Below are 20,516 nucleotides of genomic sequence, written 5' to 3' on the forward strand. Positions count from 1 at the left end.
TTTAAATTGAGTAGGCCTTGGTAACCACTGATAATAGCTTGGATACTAAGGAGGCAGTCTAAGAAAGAGTAAGAAAAATATCTCCACAGAGCATAATATTCGGGACCTATTGTTCCCCTAAGTGCCCAATTGTCCGGTAGTCTGAATTATCTACTCCCCATGCCAACCAGGTAGCAAAGCACTAGCCAATGCCAGAATTCACTTGGTGACCGAAATCAGGGCTACTGCCCTCACCTTCCTCTCCTTGCTTGCTAGCAATGGAGAAGCCACTGCAGCACACACTTGGACTGACCAACTGAAGAATGGCTGGAGCCTTCCAGTTCTTTAGCTGATATTAAACTTAGTGAAACAAAGTATTGGGAGTCACTGAGACCAGTGACTACTGACCTTATGTCATCTCGGCTTTACAGCACAGTCTTTGAGTTCTCCCCCTTGGATCTTCTGCAGTGATTGGATGTCTGACTACATCAGCCACCCAGCCTTGGCTAGAAGGAGGCAGTGCAGATGAGGCCCACCGCAAGGTGGAGCTCATCTTTATAGACATTCTTTTTAAAGTTAAATGCAACAAATCTGCTTTTGTTTAAGTAGCAGATGGATTGTTCTTTGGCTTTAGGAAAATTTATGTGAGGAAAGTAAACCCATATGGTCTGGAAGGGAAAAAAAAACAGGGCAACTATAAAGATCTGCATCTAACTACTCAGCTAATCGCTTAGCAGTCGGCCGTGATTAATGGGCAAGGTCATGATGAAAAGGGCTTCCTAGAATGCCTTGCCCCGCTCTTAATCAGTTTACTTGTATTAACTCCTATACTTTTCACAACAACTCTAAGAGGTAGTCATTACTATGATTTCCATTTTACAAACGAGGCAACTGAAACATGAAAAGTTTAATTGGTCCAAAGTTACCCAAGGAGCAAAAAGCAGAACTAGGATTGATCCCAGATAATGTGGCTGCACTCTCATCAAAACATATGGCATTCTGTCATAGCAATTTTACCTATAGTATGATCTCAGTATGAAAAGTAATAATTTTTGTTTGAACCAGCTCCTCCTGAAACTCATAGATCAGAGTGTATGTGGATGTCTATATTTATTTCCTTTAGTCAGTGTTTCGTACATGGTTGAACCTTGTTGTTATGAAGACGTAAAAAACCTCAGTTGTATGTACCCAGGAGCTTTGTAACACTAATTTTCTTGAAATAAACAGAATTCTCTTTTGCCCTGTCCCCCTTATTTTTCTTCTTCCCTCTAAATCAAAGCAGCATTTCATTTAATATACACATCATGTAGTATGAGCAAAGAAAGCAAATAAAATAAAACAGGAGTCCTAAGCAAAATTTAGGGCAAAACTTCAGTCTTATATGATCTCACCTATAAATGGAACCTAATCAACAAAACGAACAAGCAAGCAAAATATAACCAGAGACATTGAAACAAAGAACAAACCGACAGTAACCAGAGGGGAGGGGAGAGGGAATACAGGGGGGAAAAGGGGAAGGGTTATCAAGGAACATGTATAAAGGACATATGGACAAAGCCAAAGGGGGGTAGGATTGAGGGTGGGAGGTGGGGATGGGTGGGGCAGGGAGAGTGGTGGGAGAAAAATGGAGACAACTGTACTTGAACAACAATAAAAAATTAATTAATTAATTAATTAATTATTTTTAAAAAGACGCAAGACTGGAAAAGTTACTAGATGGCAGCACAATGGAGTTGGGACATGTATCTCTTGACTCCCAGTCACCAGTTATTCATAGTAGGCAAAGACTAAAAATAGGGCACCTTCACCCACCATGCCATTTATTGATTTTACTTAGAAATTGCTATGGTTTTCTCCTTGTGCTACCACCCTCTTCTAAATTCTCCACCACGGGAAGAGCAGACAGATCCATTGAGAAGCAGCATTATGAAGCCAAAGAACCACCCCCCTTAGAGCCAGATCACTCCAATGATTCCATCACCTACCAGCCTGTGATCTTGGGCTTATTACTATGTCCCCAACTTCATTATGCAGGGATTAATAAGACTTATCATGTAGAACATGGAGATGATGTAAAGTAAGTGTCCATCACATTAGGTGATAAAAAATGAAATCAATTATTACCAGCATGGATTTCTCTAATTTATGTGTCCACTGAGTCTTCCTCATTTTTTCATTCCTCAAATCATCACATCTGTAATTAATTTTTAAAAAGATTTTATTTATTTATTCTTAGAGAGGGGAAGGGAAGGAGAAAGAGAGGGAAACATCAATGTGTGGTTGCCTCTCAAGTGTCCCCTACTGGGAACCTGGCCTGCAACCCAGCACATGCCCTAGACTGGGAATCAAACAGGCAACCCTTTGGTTTACAGGCCCACACTCAATCCCCTGAGCCACACCAGCCAGGGCTTAAAATTCTGTAGCACTTAACATGACTGTGTGTGCTTAGAAAATGACTGAGTTACTTCAAACATACAGAAAAGCACAGAAAATAATATACTATCGCTTATGTAAGTATCCATTAAAAATATATGCTGTCTTGTCTTAAAACTTAACATAAATTATTCATATTATGCTGCAACTTGCTCCACTCTCCCCAGTTTTATGTTTTTTGAGATTTACCCATGTTGATATATGCAGCTTTGTTAGTTATTTTAAATGCTCTATAGTGATCAATTGTATGTGCCTAACAATGTATTTCTGCATTCTCCTACTGGTGGACATTTATATTTTTTCCAGTTTTTCCTCACTTACAAAGAATATTGCAATAGACATCCTCTTTGCAATTGCTTCTTTGGGTACTCATGGGAGAATTTCTCTAGGGTACAAATCCAGAGGAGGAATTGCTAGGTTTGTAAATATGCCCATTTTCAACATTACCAGCTATTGCCAAATTATGTTCCAAATCACAATACCATTTTGTTGTTGCAGTTTGTGGAGTTTTTGTTTGTTTATTCTTTGTTGAGGTATATTTTACATGCCATAAACTTACCCATTTAAAGTGTATGATAGTTTTTATATATTTGCTGAACTGAGCAACTGTTACCACGATATAATTTTAGATTCATGTATAATGTTTTTATTTATAAATAGACTTAAGACATCTATCTGTAGAACTGGTTATGTGTTCTGTCCAATATATCCATGGAAATCCCCTGGGAGGAGCTAGTTTGTACAGATTTCCTTGTTTTTCAACCTGTTGTTTGAGTAGGTGGCTGAAAGAAACATACCTAATTAGATTATGAAACTGCTTAAATGCAGGTTCCTGTTATTTGCTATAAAAAGCATTCCTATTTATTCACCTCAGAGTAAAATGACTCAGAACTAACTCTATTTGAAGAGAATGGGAGGAGTGCTATACTAAATAAAGGAGTTATTTTTCCCCAGAACAACTCTTGCTGAAGCCAGAAAGGGAGGAAGGTGTGAACCAGCACAGATGTTGGAGTAAACAGACGTGAAAGCCAGTGCACTGGCAGAGGAGGAGAGAGCGCAACATCTCCCCACCCCACCCCACCCCACCACACACACACACACACACACACACACACACACACACACACACAGGTTAACTTGGTGAGCTTTTAATCAAATAATATCCATGCTCTGAGTTATTAATTAGTGGCAGTTTCAAATACTATAATATTTACTCCAATTCAAACTTAGTATGTTGACAATGTGGATTTCCAAATATGACTTAAAATAAAAATTTATATGAGTATTATTCTTAACTAGTTACTAAATGTTCCAAATCTAGTACATTTTTTTTTCTACGCAGAATCTCATAAGAAACATCAGGTTCATGGACAACACCACCGGTCCTCTTGTGTTAGTTCTTTACTTTTAGTCACTGGCCTAGGGTCCACAATTTTCAGATGCTATGGTTTCATTTCATCAGGTGCTCCACAGCTCTCTGAAATTTCCTCCTTGTCCTTCAGACTTACCTGCAGGTACAGAGAGTACAGTCACCTTCTTTGACTTGCCCAGCAGGTGACATTAAGACCTGGCAATGAGGAGGAAAGGCACAGGGTTGAGTGCCCAAGGCAAACACACTGTACCTCACCTTGCTGGCAATGCAGCTGTGGCAACAGCTTCTCAGCCTTGGGACAGCCCCACCCCGGTCATGGGTCAAGAGGCTTTACCTGAGGTAGGTAACAGCCTGACTCAACGGTGAAGTGTGGCATATGGACTGAGACGATTCTGAATTGGATGTTTATACCAAGCTAACCCTAAATCCTCAGCAACTTGGGTGCCTAGTCAGATTTCCCCATGAGTCTGCGAAAATCACCTTGACCTCTATCCTGCAGCATCCTCTGCTGAGCAGGGAGATGGCTCTGCAAGATGTTGTTTACATGTGAGTTTAGTATTTACTACCTGTAGCTGAAGTGATTGGGCTTTTCAGGCTTTGGACAATGTTCACAGTCAGCAACCAGGCTTGCAGTTTAAGAATGAGCTGCAGTCAATGTGAGAACCCAAGGAGATGCTTCTGTAACTGGCTGTGTCACTCCTTACACATTGAGGCCTGGCCCTAACGGGAGGTTTGGGGTCCACTCCGAGGCCCAACTAATGTCTTAGGATCTTCAAAGGGGCAAGAGAAGGGAATGAAATGGAAAACAGTCATGACTTGCACTAGAACCCTTCCAGTCCAAGTCACCAGGACAGGAAGGAGCCAAGGGGGTGAATGCTTCTCTCACTAACCCCTCCACCCACTCTAGGAGCCAACAGTCTAATTACACTTCATCCAACCTATGTTCCCAAACGAGGCAAAATTATCTAGAAGTTGCCCCACCCCAGAAACAGGCTGAGTTAAATGAGCCTTCTGTCCCCAACTGAAATGCCTGCTACATTTACCTACTGCTTCTGAGTAGGAGGAGCGAGACAGCTGAGGCGTCCACACCTGGGCCATTCTCCTGAATTGGCTTCAGAGCTGGTACTCCTGGACTCTACCTTCCTGCTCTTACAGCCTATGGCCCCACTTCTGTGACATGTCACAGTCCCGGGGCCATGCTTTCATCCTCCCGGCCACTGTTCCCTCCACACTCACACCCACTATTAGCAGCTTGCACATATCTTGCTATGCAGGGGGTTCCTCTCAGTTTTCACTGTCTGGATGGGAACGGTACTGCACGTGGAAACAAGGCCCAGTGTCTTTCCTTCTGTTTAAAACCTATTTCCTACAAGTTGCAAGGGTTCCAAGAGGTGGGATGCAGGTAGTTATAAACTCCCGTTTGCCCTCTCCCCCATCCCCTGGTGCAGATTAAATGTGGGTAGGCAACAATAATAGTTCTACTAGCATAGAACTGGTATAGTAGCTATATGTCAGGCACTATTTGAGTGCTTCATACATATTATTTAATCCTCAAAATAACCCTATCAGGGAGGTATTATTATCTTTATTTTTGGATAAGGGCTCTGAGACCCAGAAAGGCTAGATATATTAAGATCACATTTTATAGAGGACAGGGTGGGATTCAAACCCAGATGGGCTGACTCCAGAGCATAGGCGCTGGAGGGGACGAGGAAAGGGGAGGCAGTGGGAGGAATCCACTAGGGTGCAGGTGGAGAGAACCTTAACATAATAATGAAACCAATCAAATTATTGTCCCATGTATAAGCACTTTTCAATAAAGCAGTAATGAAGTATTCTTCCTTACTTGGGTAGATCCCTCCTGTCATTTTATTAGGCTGGGTGCCGCCGTGTCTGTATATGGCACCAGACAAAGGAACAATTGGGGTATAACCGAGGGGAGCCTGAATGCAATTCTGAGGATGGCTGAGCAAACGTATGGAAAGAACCTGGGGCTTAAAAATTATTTTGGTAAAATACATGCAAAATTGGCCACTTTAACCATTCAATTCAGAGGCATCAAGGCCATTCACAATGTTGTGCAACCATCACCAGTGCCCACTCCCTGAACTTCATTATCCTCAAAAGCAGCTCTCGGCACTCATTAAACAGAACTCTCTATTCTTCCCTCCCCCAGCATGTCACCTCTCTGCTTCTGTCTGTCTCTATGAACTTGCCTATTCTAGGCACACAGAACATTTCTCCTTGTGCCTGGCTTTTTCTCACTAGCATAATGTTTTTAAGGTTATATCTATGTTGTAGCATGTATCAAAATTTTATTCCTTTATAAAGTGCAATAATATTACACTGTAGGAACTTTTTGAGGCACCATATGTTAGGGAACCTCATGTTAAGGTGGATGATGAGTTTACTCTGGGTGCAGGTCGTGTGCATTGGTTTCCTGTTTCTTACAGCTGAAAGAACCCCAACTGCATAAGGCACAACTCAGATTCTTCTGCGAAGCTGCAGGATGGGCAATGGGCCCACAGAGTACTCAATGTGGAAGCTCTCCAGCATGTGGCATAATTCTCCAGAATTTCCCCATGGGCTGTGTGTGTAAATCTAAATCTATGCGTGTGTACACATGTATAGGCACACAAACACGTGACTAAGCCCATTGCTTTACCTCTTTCCAGCCTCAGTTTAGCTATTTTGATAATCCCTGTTACAACTGTGAAGTTCAATATATAGTTATTCGGTACTTAACATTTTTCATCATAAAAATTCCAAATCGAGACACTGTGCTTGGTGCTCTACAGAGTAGTACAGATCAATGCCTCTTTTCAAAATACTTCTCCCCAATCTTCAATAGAGTTAGTCATAATCAAGTTTAGTCAAGGGTAAAGAATAAAAACATTTATTTAAGAAATATCATCCAGCATCAATTGATCTGAGTTTGGCAGGCACAAAGAATGGGTGATTAATGTTTTGTTGGTGTATGAAATTTGAGATACAGGAAGCAGTATGGCCAAAAAATACTTACTATTAAAACTGAAACAGAAAAGGTAGTAAGCTACTATGATAGAAAAGAGACTTGAGGTTAAGAAAATGTCACCATGCAATGAAAACAATCTGCTCTTTAAGAAGTACTTACTAGTTAGAGGAGGAGGTTAGACTTACTTGCACGATCTTGGGGGTATGTTCCTTATAGAACATTTTGGTTCCTGGCTATGAAGAGGTGAATGTAGACCAATGTGAGCAGACCCCAGGACTAGAAGGAGATTTGAAGTGGGATAAGGAGAAAGAAAAATCAGGCAGAATGTCTTTGTTCAAGGATCCTTATAAAAATATATATTTTTAAAAATCTGAGTAAGCGTGTATTACAATTTTTTCTGACTATAAAAGTATAATGGGCAGCATGAGAAAAGCTGTAAACATATAATACCCTTTCCTTGTAAACTGACATGCCTCCTGAAACTGTATTATATATCAGCATTACAAAATTCTATTTTTTTTTTTTTGCTTGTTCCCTTTTCTGGCTCCCAGTTGTTCACATTCTCAGAGAGAACAAAGGCCTTTACAGGCCCATCAATCCAGTCCTTTTATTTTACAGATAAAGAGGGTAAGCAGCTTGCCACAGCCACATTCATCCTCAGCGGCAAAGACTAAACTAGAACAAAGTCTCTTGATCTCCTGTCAGGTGCTTTTTGCATTATGACAGGGCCTGATTCATACGACACTCCGTCCTGGTCTGTACTTGATGATTCCCTGAATCTCTCAGCTGGGGCAGAAGGGCTGTGAAGGAAAGGAATAGGTCTGTTTGGGGCTTCTCTGGCTTGTTATGAGTGTGGGACACTAGAAGAGGAGGTGATAAAACACATCTCCTACTTCTGTCCCAACTCTAAATATTGTGAGAGTTGTGAGAGAGAGAGAGACAGACAGACACAGACAGACAGACAGACAGACAAGAGAAGTGGGGGGCAGACAGAGAGACTATTCTAAACACCTGAGAAATATTTCCTGGATAGAACCTTGTACATGAGAGAAATTTTGTAAAGGTTAGCATAAGAGAGGTAATTGATTAAAGAATACCTGGCTGAGGACACACAGTCATAAACCTTTCAGAAGCTCTGCAAATAAAGCCCTGGGTATAGCAGATGACCAACATGGGGAGCTTCAGGCTCCAGGGGACATCTCCATCCTGCTCCATGGAGTCTCAAACCACCACACTATCAATTGAGCTACTAATTGCTGGTAGTACTTGCCTCCAAATGTGCAAAATCCACAGAAAGAAAAATACATTTGACTGGATTCTTTTTAAAAATCCCACCATTCTCAGACCTATTTTTGATTTCACATTCATCAGCACTCAACACTCCGTATGTTCTATCCTGGCTAACCAGATCTCTGGGTGACAATACGGGGTGCTTCACCACAGCACTCATGAGGGGTGGCTCAAGACGGAGGGCAATCAGATCTCTCAGGGCCATTCTTATGTGTGTCTTTTAAGAACAAAATTCAGTGAAAGTGTTATGTATATATATTTAAAACCTCACCTGGGGATATGTTTATTCATTTTTTTTTCAAGAGAAAGGAAGGGGGAGAGAGAAACATTAATGTAAGAAACATTGATCCATTGCCTCACGTACATGCCCTGACCAGGAATCGAACCCACAACCTAGGTATGTACCCTGGCTAGGAATCGAACCCACAACCTTTTGGTATGTGGGATGGTACTCCAACCGAGTCACCTGGCCAGGGTGAAAAGTGTTATATTTTTTAAATGTCTGTCATATAATTTTTTGTTCAAAGTGCAACACAAGGATTATGAATTGAGAATATCCTTTGACATATTCACAAACTAGGAAAACTGTAACAGCAAAGTTCTTGAAACTCTGACATTCTCAAGTTTACTGAAACATCAAAGAGTATCACAATTCTTTGATTGTCTGGCAGGAATTCATCTTCCTCATGCTCCACAGGTTCCTATAAGAACAGGATCTCTTCTATTCAAACTTTTCCTGGAAATTGCTTTCTGAAGTGAAGATAAATCATTTGTTTTATAAGAAAAGAGCCAGCCATGTGTTCTGTGTACCATCTCAGGCAATAAATTGCATTTGTACCATTTTTCTTGTCTCTTTCCATATAGTTTGTTGTGTCTTATACACAGACTCCTGAAAAATTCTTTCAACTTGGGTATGAAAGCCACGACTTTCCTCCTCCAGGGCATTGATGGTTCGAAGAGCAAAGGGAGTCCTTTCCCGGGGCAGGGGATTGTTCAGGGGCCGCATGGGTATAACAGAGTTGTATTTGTGCTGTCTGTTAACAGAATTCATTAGGGATGTATAGAACTGGAACTTACACCAGGTATCTCTTAAAAAGTTTTCAGTCAACAATAAGATTGTCCATGCAGACCCATTTACGGCATCATCTAAATTCTGTAAATGCTGTCTGCCACATGGCATCTCAGCAAAAATTATTCCAGGTTTGATGCCAAAGCCATTTTGGAGCAGATCCTGGACTCTGAGAGCTTCGCTTATGTCATCTTCTGCATGCAATATCACAAATTTGAAGAACACCTCTTCTTCTGCTTCCTCGTCAGGCATCCCGTCTACTCCCTCAGCTCGCCACTGCTCTCCTTTTGGCATCTCTGTTGTACTGCTCTGCCCAGCAACATCACGCAGGGGGACTTCAGAGTTCTTGGAATCTGACTCATGATGTCTTTGACTTGTATCCACACTGTGGCTTTTACCCAAAGAGAGAGAAAGAGGGCAAGGATCTATTTTAGACTTCCCGACACCCATTATAAATATCCAAGTCAGAAAAGAAAAGCTTTAATTCTTGGCATTTCTTTTCATTCTAAAAGAAGAAATAACAAAGAGAAGAACATTGTAAATTTAATCAAAACATTAAAAATAGAAACTCGCATTCAACCTGAAAAGCTCAAAAGCATGACAATATATAGGTCCTAAGAATGAAATGCCAAACAGATCACTGGGACACAAAATCACTTGTCTTTTGTGAGCTTCTAAGGTCTACTACAGGTAGTCCAGGGTAAGTTAAACTGAGGGGTCCAGTGAAATGTAATAGGAGATAGTTGAAAATATTAAATGGCATTATATTAGCACTATAAACCTCCAGATTAAAATGAATTACTCTGGTATTGTAGTGAAGAGGTACTATATAGCATTCTATCATTTTGGAGTTAAAATCCAACTTCCCCATTATCCAATTATTGTGTAGAGTAGAAATATGAAAACTAAAGGAACAATATTCAAATGTTAAGTACGAAATTTATTTTTGTATAGACACAAATACAAAACAGAGTACAAATATCCTAAAGTAGGCTAGCAGGCAGCTCCTATTGACTTAGCATAGAAAGATCGAAAATGTCAAACATCACTAGTTCAGAGATTTTTATTTGTCTAAGGTCAGGCATTACTGCTGCAATGGGGCTGGTGGAGAAATTATAATGAAATTATAATAAGGGTTGTGATAAGTAAGGCATACTTTCTTCCAGCTAATCCTGGGAATACTGAATAAAACACATTTATTCACCTGGGGAAAAATTAACATCTTGGTCTGGAAGAGAAATCTAGAAGCAAAGACTTGTGATTTTCTCCAGTGAAATCAGCAAAGAATCATTACTGTCTAAACTCATTTTTTTGTTTTAAAAATTCTAGGAGTGGAAGAATTTGATCAGCTATGAAAGAAAAGTATTCCATGTGAATCTAATTTAAATAAATATTCAGATAATGGTGGTAATGTTAATGTAACTCCAAAACAGGCAGTTATAAAGGGTATTCTTTTATCAAGAGAAAATTTAGAATACATCAATATAGGCTTCATATTTTCAAACATGGGCCCACATTGTTTATTTTCCAGAGCATTTTACTTATTGTTCATGGACAAAGACCAGAGTTCGGCAAGAAATCAGAATTACATTCATAATGACATAAGTAACACAGCTCTCTATATCAAAATAATTCAGGTTTAGAAGAAACCCTTCAGCAAAAATGATGAAAATAGTTATGGGAAGAGAAGATAAAGAAACACAGAGAACTTCTTTCTAATATATAGAGAGTTGAAAGGGTTTGTTACTGCCTCTGAATAGGGAAGGTATTGCTGCTACTGTCTGCCATTTATTGTATCTGTACTTCCGGTTCTGACTCCACAGTGTAGTATGCCAATTACCAAGAGGCATTCCAGGCATAAACAAATCCACAAACAAATGTTAGAGAGGATGTGGAGAAAAGGGAACCCTAGTGCACTGTTGGTGGGAATGCAGACTGGTGCGGCCACTGTGGGAAACAGTATGGAATTTCCTCAGAAAACTAAAAATGAAACTGCCCTTTGACCCAGCGATTCCGCTGCTGGGATTATACCCTAAGAACCCTGAAACACCAATCCAAAAGAACCTGTGTACCCCAATGTTCATAGCAGCACAATTTACAATAGCCAAGTACTGGAAGCAAACTAAGTGCCCATCAGCAAAAGAGTAGATCCAAAAACTATGGTATATTTACACAATGGAATTCTATGCAGCAGAGAGAAGGAGCTTATACCCTTTGCAACAGCATGGATGGAACTGGAGAGCATTATGCTAAGTGAAATAAGCCAGATGGTGAGGGACAAATACCATATGACCTCACCTTTAACTGGAATGTAATCAACAGAAGAAAAAAGCAAACAAAATATAACCAGAGACATTGAAGTTAAGAACAATCTAACAATGGTCAGGGGGGAGTGGAGAGGGGACAGTGAGGAGAGGGGATTACAGGAACTACTATAAAGGACACATGGACAAAATCAACGGGGAGGGTGGAAGTAGGCGAGGGAGGGGGGTTCAGCTGGGGAGGGGTGGAGGGATGGGGAGAAAAGGCACACAACTGTAACTGAATAACAATAAAAATTTTTTTTTAAAAAGAGGCATTCTAGGCATAATAACTCTAAACTGCCACATACATACACACATATATACATACATCCCAAATAATAAAAACAAGTGAACCTGAACTCTCTTCATTGTTTAGGATTAACTGCTGACTTTGTTACGGCATTATGAAAAAAGGCTTTACTATGCAAAGTTGCAGAAAGAAGCATCCTCTGCATAATGACATAATTGTTAAGCCACTCAGACATCTCTTTACTGTGCCTATTAAAATGATGTTCAATTATTCGCTGACATAGGTTTGTTAAAGCAACTTAACATCATAGTTTTGATAACAAGTTGCTGCAGATAAGTGCACTTCAAGTAATACAAGATAATCATAAAAATGTCAAAAATTTCTAAGGTAAAATGGTGTGTCAAGCCAAATCACAGTATTTTTTGAAATAAATTTCTAAAAGAAAATTACAACTTTATCTTAAAAGTTGTAATTGTCTGACTGGTATTTTCCAAAATACCAGTCAGAAAAAGAGCAAAACACCCCAGAAATCTATGGTATGCTATTCAACTTCCAAGCACTCCCACCTACCCCTACCCTAAGTAGAACAGAGAGAAAAAAGTAAATGACAATGTTTGAAAAACTTCATTATGACCTTCTAATTTGGAAGGAGAGGGAGGAGACAGACAAGGCGGGAAGATGTGGAAAGCCATGTGCTCGAGACCTGCCTTTCCCATCACCAGTGACTCCAGATGGGGGATGGTCCAGATCTATCACTGGGATTGGTTCTCAAGGCTAGAAGGAGAGAACCCAACTGTGCTCTCTCTGAGCCAATGAACGCCATCAATAAAGAGGGCTCTACCAGAACAGAAGGAAGACATGGAATGCTGATGGAAACGGGAGGAGGGGAGAAGGCTCGAAACGAGAATCCTGGAAAGCTCCTTTTCGAGTTCTCTTTGCCCATCAGGAATGGTCAGCACCAGGGCTAAAGCACTTAGGTTTCATCTTCTTCCCTCAGTGAAATGGGAGGAGAGTGAAGGTGGCCGCTGGGGAGAGACACATGAGATGACTGTTCACAGTAATGAAAACATGCATGTGTCACTTTTTTATTTACTTTTGTAAGAAAAGGTAGTGGTTGAAATACCTAATGACACTGAAAACATTTGTGTTGAAGAGTCTTACCCCCACCCTTATCCATTCAGGTACCCCCATGGCCTCCCGCTGGTCAATCTTACGAGTTTCTCCTACATTCTTCTACTGTTTCTTTATAAATGTATTCTTTCTTTCTCCTTTTCAAAAAATTATATAATATATATGTATTATAGATGATATTTATATATGATACTTTTTGGAAAAAATATAATATTCATTTACACACACAAACAGCCAAATACCAGTATATACATAGATTGCTTTTCTCATGAATACTGTGACCTCAGAGCTTTCCACACCAGCACATAGAGAACTTCTTCACTCTTATTTACAATGACATAATCTTCCAGCACATGGATGTACTACAACTGTCCCCCGTTCCTGGATCTGTGAGTTGTTTCCGGTCTACTACTACTATGAACAATGCTGCAATAATAATTTCAGGCAACAGTCATTTCACATGTGTGCAAGTTCATCCGTACAATTCTTCTTCCAAATGGAGTTTCTATATCCAAGGACAAATGCATTTGTGATAACAATGATTTGGCCAAATCACTCTCTGTGAGATTGAACTTTTTGTTTGTTTGTTTGTTTTTAACTTGATACAGTGACACTCCCACTTCCCCCTCCCTTGCAACAGCAAAGATCCAAGACCACCACAGCTACCAATTATTATTGACCACAGCCCAGCAGAGCTAATCACATCCCCTTAGGCAAGAGAAATGTAGAAAAATATAACCCATCAGAATGAAACCCTGAAACTGGATTCTGAAGGGAAGATCAGAACAGCTCTGAGATACGAAGGAATGATGCTCCAGAATGTATCCTCTCTACATCTAGGCAAAAGAAGGTCCAACAGAATCCTCCACATTAAACAGGAAAGAACAGCTTTGCATATTTGTCAGATGGAAAGAACAGCTTGGCAAATATGCAAAATATTACAGGAAATAAAAAGGAACATAAAGAAGAATCACAGCATACAAAAACTACGTGCTCCGGAATCAGACTGAATGCAAATCCTGGTTCTGCTATAAAAAAACTGGGAGACTTTGTACAAGTTACCAAATATATTTGTGCTTTGATTTTATGTGTAAAATGGTAATAACTATAGGACCCACATTTAGGGGTTTTAGTATATAATTACAGTACCTATAAAGATCAAAAGGACTTAGGGCGATGCCCCCCAAACTTTGGCAGCTATTACTGTTATTAAATATGCACCAAAGAAGCTGAAGAAAAACTGACACAACAAACGCTTATGCTCTGGGACAGCGCTACTCAAAGTGCAGTCCACGGGCAAGCTGCCTGTCTCTGGACTTTCTGGTGCCGGCCTACGACAAGACAAGAAGATTAGGCCAGGATGTCAATCAACTACATCAGTTAGGTATGCTGTTCAGTTCAGCTGACTTTTTTTCATAGTAAGATATTTTCAATGAAGAAAGCAGCATGGTCTACATTGGGTGTGTGCTTCTTATATTACAGGTAAGCACTTTGATTAATATTGCTCTAGGAGACATAAAGAGAATATGTTATCAATAAAACAAAAATATTAGTCTTAGCCGAGTAGCTCAGTTGGTTAGAGCATTGTCCCCATACGCCAAGGTTGCGGGTGACATCGCTGGTCAGGGCGCATACAAGAAACAACCAATGAATGCATAAATTCAATAAAGCGATGTTTCTCCCTCTCTCTCCCCCACTTCCTCTCTCTAAAATCAATCAATAAAAATATTTTTAAAACACTGAAGATGAGACAACACAATTAGATGAAAAGAGAGATTGTACACAAATTAAGGACCATACACCATGAAATAAATATGAAATCAAAACCATATCAGTTAAATACAGCAGAAAGGCTTGAAAAAAAATCACAGAATATGGAAAGGGAAAAAGACAAATACATAGCAATTTGAAAAAAGATATAGCTATGGAGATTTCTTTTAAACAGCAACTATATAACAAAAACAAATGCATCTGAAATAGAAAATCCAATAAATACAAAAAAAAAATTCAAAGATATAACAGATTCACCACCCTAATCCAAATGATCCATCTTACTGATGACAACCAGACATTATGTGGTTGTACATAATGTAATCAATACGATGTAATCAATATGATGTGCACAGTACAATGTATGACAAGATTTGCTAATAATGGTGAGTAGGCATAGAATATAGAGTTTGGGGTCTGGGAGAGAGGTCCAGCCAGAAGATGTGTATTTGGCATTTATCTGTATATAGATTATTTTTAAAAACTAAAACCTATATGAAATTATTAGGAGTGAGTCTAGATAGAAAAATAAAGTGGATTTCTGACTTGCCAGCACCCACCATCACGGGAGCCCATTCCTAAAATAAATCTCCCTCCCTCCTTCCATCTCTCCCACTCTCTCTCTCTAACCTATTAGCCCTGTTTCTCTGGAGAACTCTATTATGGACTTCTTTAAAAATTTGTTGCCCTAAAGTTAAGAGTTAGTGTTTGCATTTTTAAAACATTATGACCACTTGGGAAGAGAGGCTCCCAAAGAGTAAGTAAAATAATAATCAATAATAATTGGATAATAAAATACATGCACATATACGATTTTTAAACTTGCCCATGTGTTTACCACAGAAAAGCTTTGTGTTTAAATCACTGCCTCTGAAATTTAATACATCTAAAATTAAGGAATCTAGTACTGTACGCCACTCCTTCAGCCTTTAAGTTCTTTCCTATTTAAATAGCACCATCTTCTGGTGAATACATGTAAAATCAATGGTTTCTTGTCAATTTTTTTTTGTTGTTTCACTGACTTCATTTTTTTAAGTAATTTTGTTGATTATGCTATTAGAGTTATCCCAATTTACCTCCTTTACCCCCCTTCGACCCCCTGTGCCCAGTAAGCCTCTTCCCTCCAGCAATACCTCCACCCCAGTTTATGTTCATGGGTTGTGCAAGTAAGTTCTTTGGCTACTCCATTCCTATACTGTTCTTAACTTCTCCCTATTTTGTACCTACCAATTATGCTTCTTAATCCCTGCACCTTTTCCCCCATTCTCCCCTTTTCTCCTCCAGCTGGTAACCCTCCAAATGATCTCTAGATCTATGATTCTGTTCCTATTTTGCTTGTTTGCTTAGTTTAGCTTTTTTTTTAGATTCAGTTGTCGATAGTTGAGTGTTGTCATTTTAATGCTAATAGTTTTGATCTTTTTCTTAAATAAGTCCCATTAAAATTTCAAGGAATAGTGGCTTGGTGATGATGAATTCCTTTAGCTTTACCTGTCTGGGAAGCACTGTATCTGCCCTTCCATTCTAAATGCTAGCTATACTGAACAGAGTAATCTAGGTTGTAGGTCCTTGCTTTTCATCACTTTGAATACTTCTTTCTAGTTCCTTCTAGCCTGCAAAGTTTCTTTTGAGATATCAGCTGATAGCCTTATGGGCACTCCTTTCCAGGTAACTCTCTGCTTTTCTCTTGCTTTTTTAAAGATTCTCTCTTTATCTTTAACCTTTGGCACTTTAATTATGTTATGTGTCTTGGTGTGGTCCTCTTTGGGTCCAACTTGTTTGGGATTCTCTGTGCTTCTTGGACTTGTATATTTATTTCCTTTGCCAAATTAGGGAAGTTTTCTTTCATTATTTTTTCACATAAGTTTTCAATTTCTTGCTCTTCCTCTTTTCCTTCTGGCATGCCTAAGATTCGGATGTTGGCACTTTTGGCAATGTCCCAGAGTCTTCTTATACTATACTCATCTTTTTTATTCTTACTTCTTCCTTCTGTTTTGATTGAATGTTTATTTCTTCATTATGTTCCAAATTACTGATTTGAATCTCAGCTCCTTCCTCTGCTGTGGATTTTTATTTCACTTAGTATAACCTTCATATATATACATATATATATACACACATATCCTTTTTCTACAATGATAATGCAATCTGAAAAAATTATTTTTTTAGTAAATAATAAACTGTTTTCTAGGTTTTGTGCTTTTAAATAGAGGTCAGCTAATGTGAGGCCCAGATAGTAAATTCCTTATGTGCCATATCTGCACATTCCAGATGGGTGAAACCCATTCCCAGGATTAACTCTTCTTGACCTCCTATTTTCTATCTATATGCAAATTTTCGAAGAGTCTGGGCTTGCTAACTCTAAACCAAACAGGGATCCTCCAATATTCTATTTACTTACAAGCACCATAGAGCAGTATCATCTCCATCTAAACAGATCCTTGAGCAAGTAAACATGTAATTACTTGAGAACAAGCACACACACAATCAAACAAACTGCTTCTATCAGGTAAAAAAGCAAAAATACACAAACAGTCCTTGCCTGGGCACTGGCTTTTTCATCTGTGAAGCCGTCTCTGGACTCACCCGCTAGGAAGCCCCAGGTTGCTGAGTGCTGCCTAGCTCACACATACCAAAGCTTCTGACAGGTGTTTTCATTCTAAGGTACTCCTGGCTTCCCTTTTAACCCTCCTACTCTTCTCTTTGATACATATTCTAAATCCACTTATTTTTAAATTTTATTTAATATTCTATTGCATGTATTTATTCACACATCCCAATTCTGAAATTAATTTTTTTCTCCTAGAGCAAGGTATGGTAATACATATACTACTGATAATATCACAGTACAAGTTCCTTGGGATTAAAATGAGAAATAAGCATTATAAATTAAACAGTCTTTATCCCCCAATGGCTTTTTCCTAAAGATAAAAATGTTTTTCATTTCCTTTCCCATATATTTTAAAAAGAGAACCAAATTTTGCTGTAAAATCTTGATATTCTGATAACTGCTTAGTCAGTACACTTAAAAAACTTGCATAATATTTTCTACTTCACTTTTCTTTTTTACATTTAAACTACCTGTTACTGGTATCATTCAGAAAGTCTCCAAATCAGAGACCACTGCTTCCTACTGAAGCAATGGAATTGCCAAAAAAATTATTGCACACTCTTTTCGGTAGACTGGATAGCATTTGTCTTTCATTTTCTAAATTTAAAAATGAGAACTGGCTCCAAAGGGCAAACTCCCAAAGAGGAAGAAGATTTTATAAAAGCACAGAATTTAAGGGCAAACTGTTTATCTTATCAAGATGAGGCTCATGAGAAAGCATTTGTTGTTGTGCACTACGACGTTAGAGAGTCCTGGCAACCAGCAATGTTCTAACGGTGCCATAAGCTTCATGGCATACTAGTATCTGACAGCAACACACCTGCGGGTCAGTAGGAGAAAAAGTTAAAACAGGACTATGGCAGATAAAACATTTGAACAGGGAAGAGAGGGAAGTGAAGGTGCACAGCCTGCTATGGCTTAGCAGAGGCCCATTGCAGGCTTAGCAGAGGCCCATTGCAGGTGAAGGCAACAGCAGCAGGATTTGCGTCCCTTCAGTGAAATAAGCCATGAAGAAGGGAAGAGATAAGATCATAGTAGTCAGGGATTAGATCACATAGGGCTTTGAAGCCATTGTAAGCATTTGGTTTTTATGACTATGATAAATGATCACCAAAAGGTTTTGAAGGGAACTCCAAGTTCTGATTATATTTGAGAGAAGTCATTGCTCTTTGTAGAAAAACTGTAGAGGAGCAAGGGCAGAAGCAAGAAGAGCAAATGAGAGAATTCACAGTCATCTAGGTAAGAGAGACTGGTTTGCATGAGAGAGGGAGTGAGATGTGGTTAGATTTGAGATATCTTTTCAAGGTAGAGACAAAAAATTGCTAGATGCTTGGATGTAGGGTCTGAGCTAAAAAGCATCATCAAGGACGATCCCTAGAGTTTCGGCCTAGTTGAATGGCATTAACGTTTACTGAGATAAGTAAGGTAACTGAGGGGAAAGTGAAAGGGACAACTGGGTGGGTGTGTGATATCAGCAATTGTGTTTGACCATTTTTTCTGTGAACAACCTGGTCGAGAACCAAACTGTTTGAGAACTGAGGCTTTCCAGAACCAAGGTTAGACTGTACTAAATTTAAATGTCTATTAGATTTCCAAATGGAGTTCGCGAGTAAAGAGCTGGATGTAAGCATCTGGAGTTCGGCAGAAGTAAAGATAGAAATAAAAATTTGGAAGTTATAAGCTTATAGATGTTATCCACAGCCATGGAATATGGCTTAGGACAGAAACTGCCTTGGGATAAAGTACGGCTAGAAGGAGAATATGGCCAAGTACTGAGCCCTGTGGTGCTCTAACATTTAATGGTTGGGAAGAGAAGTCTGCAGACACAGGAGTGAGCAGTGAGAAGTGGTGACTTGGAAGCCAAATGAAGAAAGAATATTGTGGAGGGAGTTAAAGTGAAAACTGCACAGGTGCTGGATTTCACAAGTGACAAGGGGGTGATGAAGATGGAAATCCCGGAGGAATGGATGGAGGAGGAAATAGGAAAAGTGGAAATAGAGACCTGGTAGCAAGTCGCTTAAAGAAGTTTTGTTGTTGTTGTTTAAATAACAGGGAACAAAGAAATGCGCAGGACCTAGAAAGGGATATTTGCTGGTGGGGGGCGGATTATTTAAAGGCAACATTTATCAGCAGACCAGTATTTGTTAAATGAATAAATTAAAAATACCCTGAGGAGCAAAAGGTTCAACAGTATAAAAGTGGTTTTTCCATTCAGCTGGACATGACATGAATAACATTTATTTTGCTTCAGAAGGAAGTAGGACATTATTTTACTCTGGCTCATCTACTTTCGGATTTAAATGAGATATAAAATACAGTTGCTTACCTCCATTCATAACCAACACACTATTTAAAGTGTTAAAATTTCATATTTTAAAGACCCTCCGTTTTTAAAGTTTATTGTCATGAAAAACTGGAGGGGCCCTAACTAATACAATACCGAAAACTAGTTCACAGTTGCCAGACCAAATTATTTTTATCCAAATTCCCTTTTGTACAAGAAGCCGAAAAAGAAAACCAAAACCTTGAGCATTTTGTGCCTGGCTGAGGTTCACCGCAGAAGCCATTTAAGACGCTGGGCTATTTGCTTTATGGCTTTTAAAAATGGGTTTTCTAATCTAGGTGAAACTTACAAGAACAGTAGAAAGTTGTGTGGATTTCTCCTTCACAGTGAGGATCCCGCTGCCGGGCCGGTAGCAAGGCCAACCCACGCCCATAAGCCCACCCCGAGCCGGCGGCACCTCCCCCCACCCCGGCTCGGGGTGGGCTTATGGGCGTGGTTGGCCTTGCTACCGGCCCCGGCAGCGGGATCCTCACTGTGAAGGAGAAATCCACACAACTTTCTACTGTTCTTGTAAGTTTCACCTAGATTAGAAAACCCATTTTTAAAAGCCATAAAGCAAATAGCCCAGCGTCTTAAATGGCTTCTGCGTGAACCTCAGCCAGGCACAAAATGCTCAAGGTTTTGGTTTTCTTTTTCGGCTTCTTGTACAAAAGGGAATTTGGATAAAAATAATTTGGTCTGGCAACTGTGAACTAGTTTTCGGTATTGTATTAGTTAGGGCCCCTCCAGTTTTTCATGACAATAAACTTTAAAAACGGAGGGTCTTTAAAATATGAAATTTTAACACTTTAAATAGTGTGTTGGTTATGAATGGAGGTAAGCAACTGTATTTTATATCTCATTTAAATCCGAAAGTAGATGAGCCAGAGTAAAATAATGTCCTACTTCCTTCTGAAGCAAAATAAATGTTATTCATGTCATGTCCAGCTGAATGGAAAAACCACTTTTATACTGTTGAACCTTTTGCTCCTCAGGACCAGTATTTTTAATTTA

The 20,516-nt window shown here is 39.4% G+C and overlaps 1 protein-coding gene across 4 annotated transcripts in view; it reads right to left on the reverse strand.

The window, feature by feature from the left end:
* Positions 1 to 8,302: 8,302 nt before the first annotated feature.
* Positions 8,303 to 20,516, reverse strand: part of TICAM2 (TIR domain containing adaptor molecule 2) — a 55,587-nt gene continuing 43,373 nt past the window's right edge. For 2 of the 4 annotated variants that reach the window (XM_045197630.3, XM_024563300.3), the window contains exon 2: positions 8,303 to 9,622. In XM_045197630.3, coding sequence (XP_045053565.1) covers positions 8,863 to 9,567 — 705 coding nt within the window. In that variant the 5' untranslated portion in view covers positions 9,568 to 9,622 and the 3' untranslated portion in view covers positions 8,303 to 8,862. Of the gene's footprint in view, positions 9,623 to 19,812; positions 19,915 to 20,516 lie in introns of those variants that run through there. The other 2 variants (XM_053911603.1, XM_024563301.4) reach the window with 2 other exon arrangements.

This window comes from Desmodus rotundus, chromosome 1 (genome assembly GCF_022682495.2).
Source record: "Desmodus rotundus isolate HL8 chromosome 1, HLdesRot8A.1, whole genome shotgun sequence".
Classification (NCBI taxonomy): domain Eukaryota; kingdom Metazoa; phylum Chordata; class Mammalia; order Chiroptera; family Phyllostomidae; genus Desmodus; species Desmodus rotundus.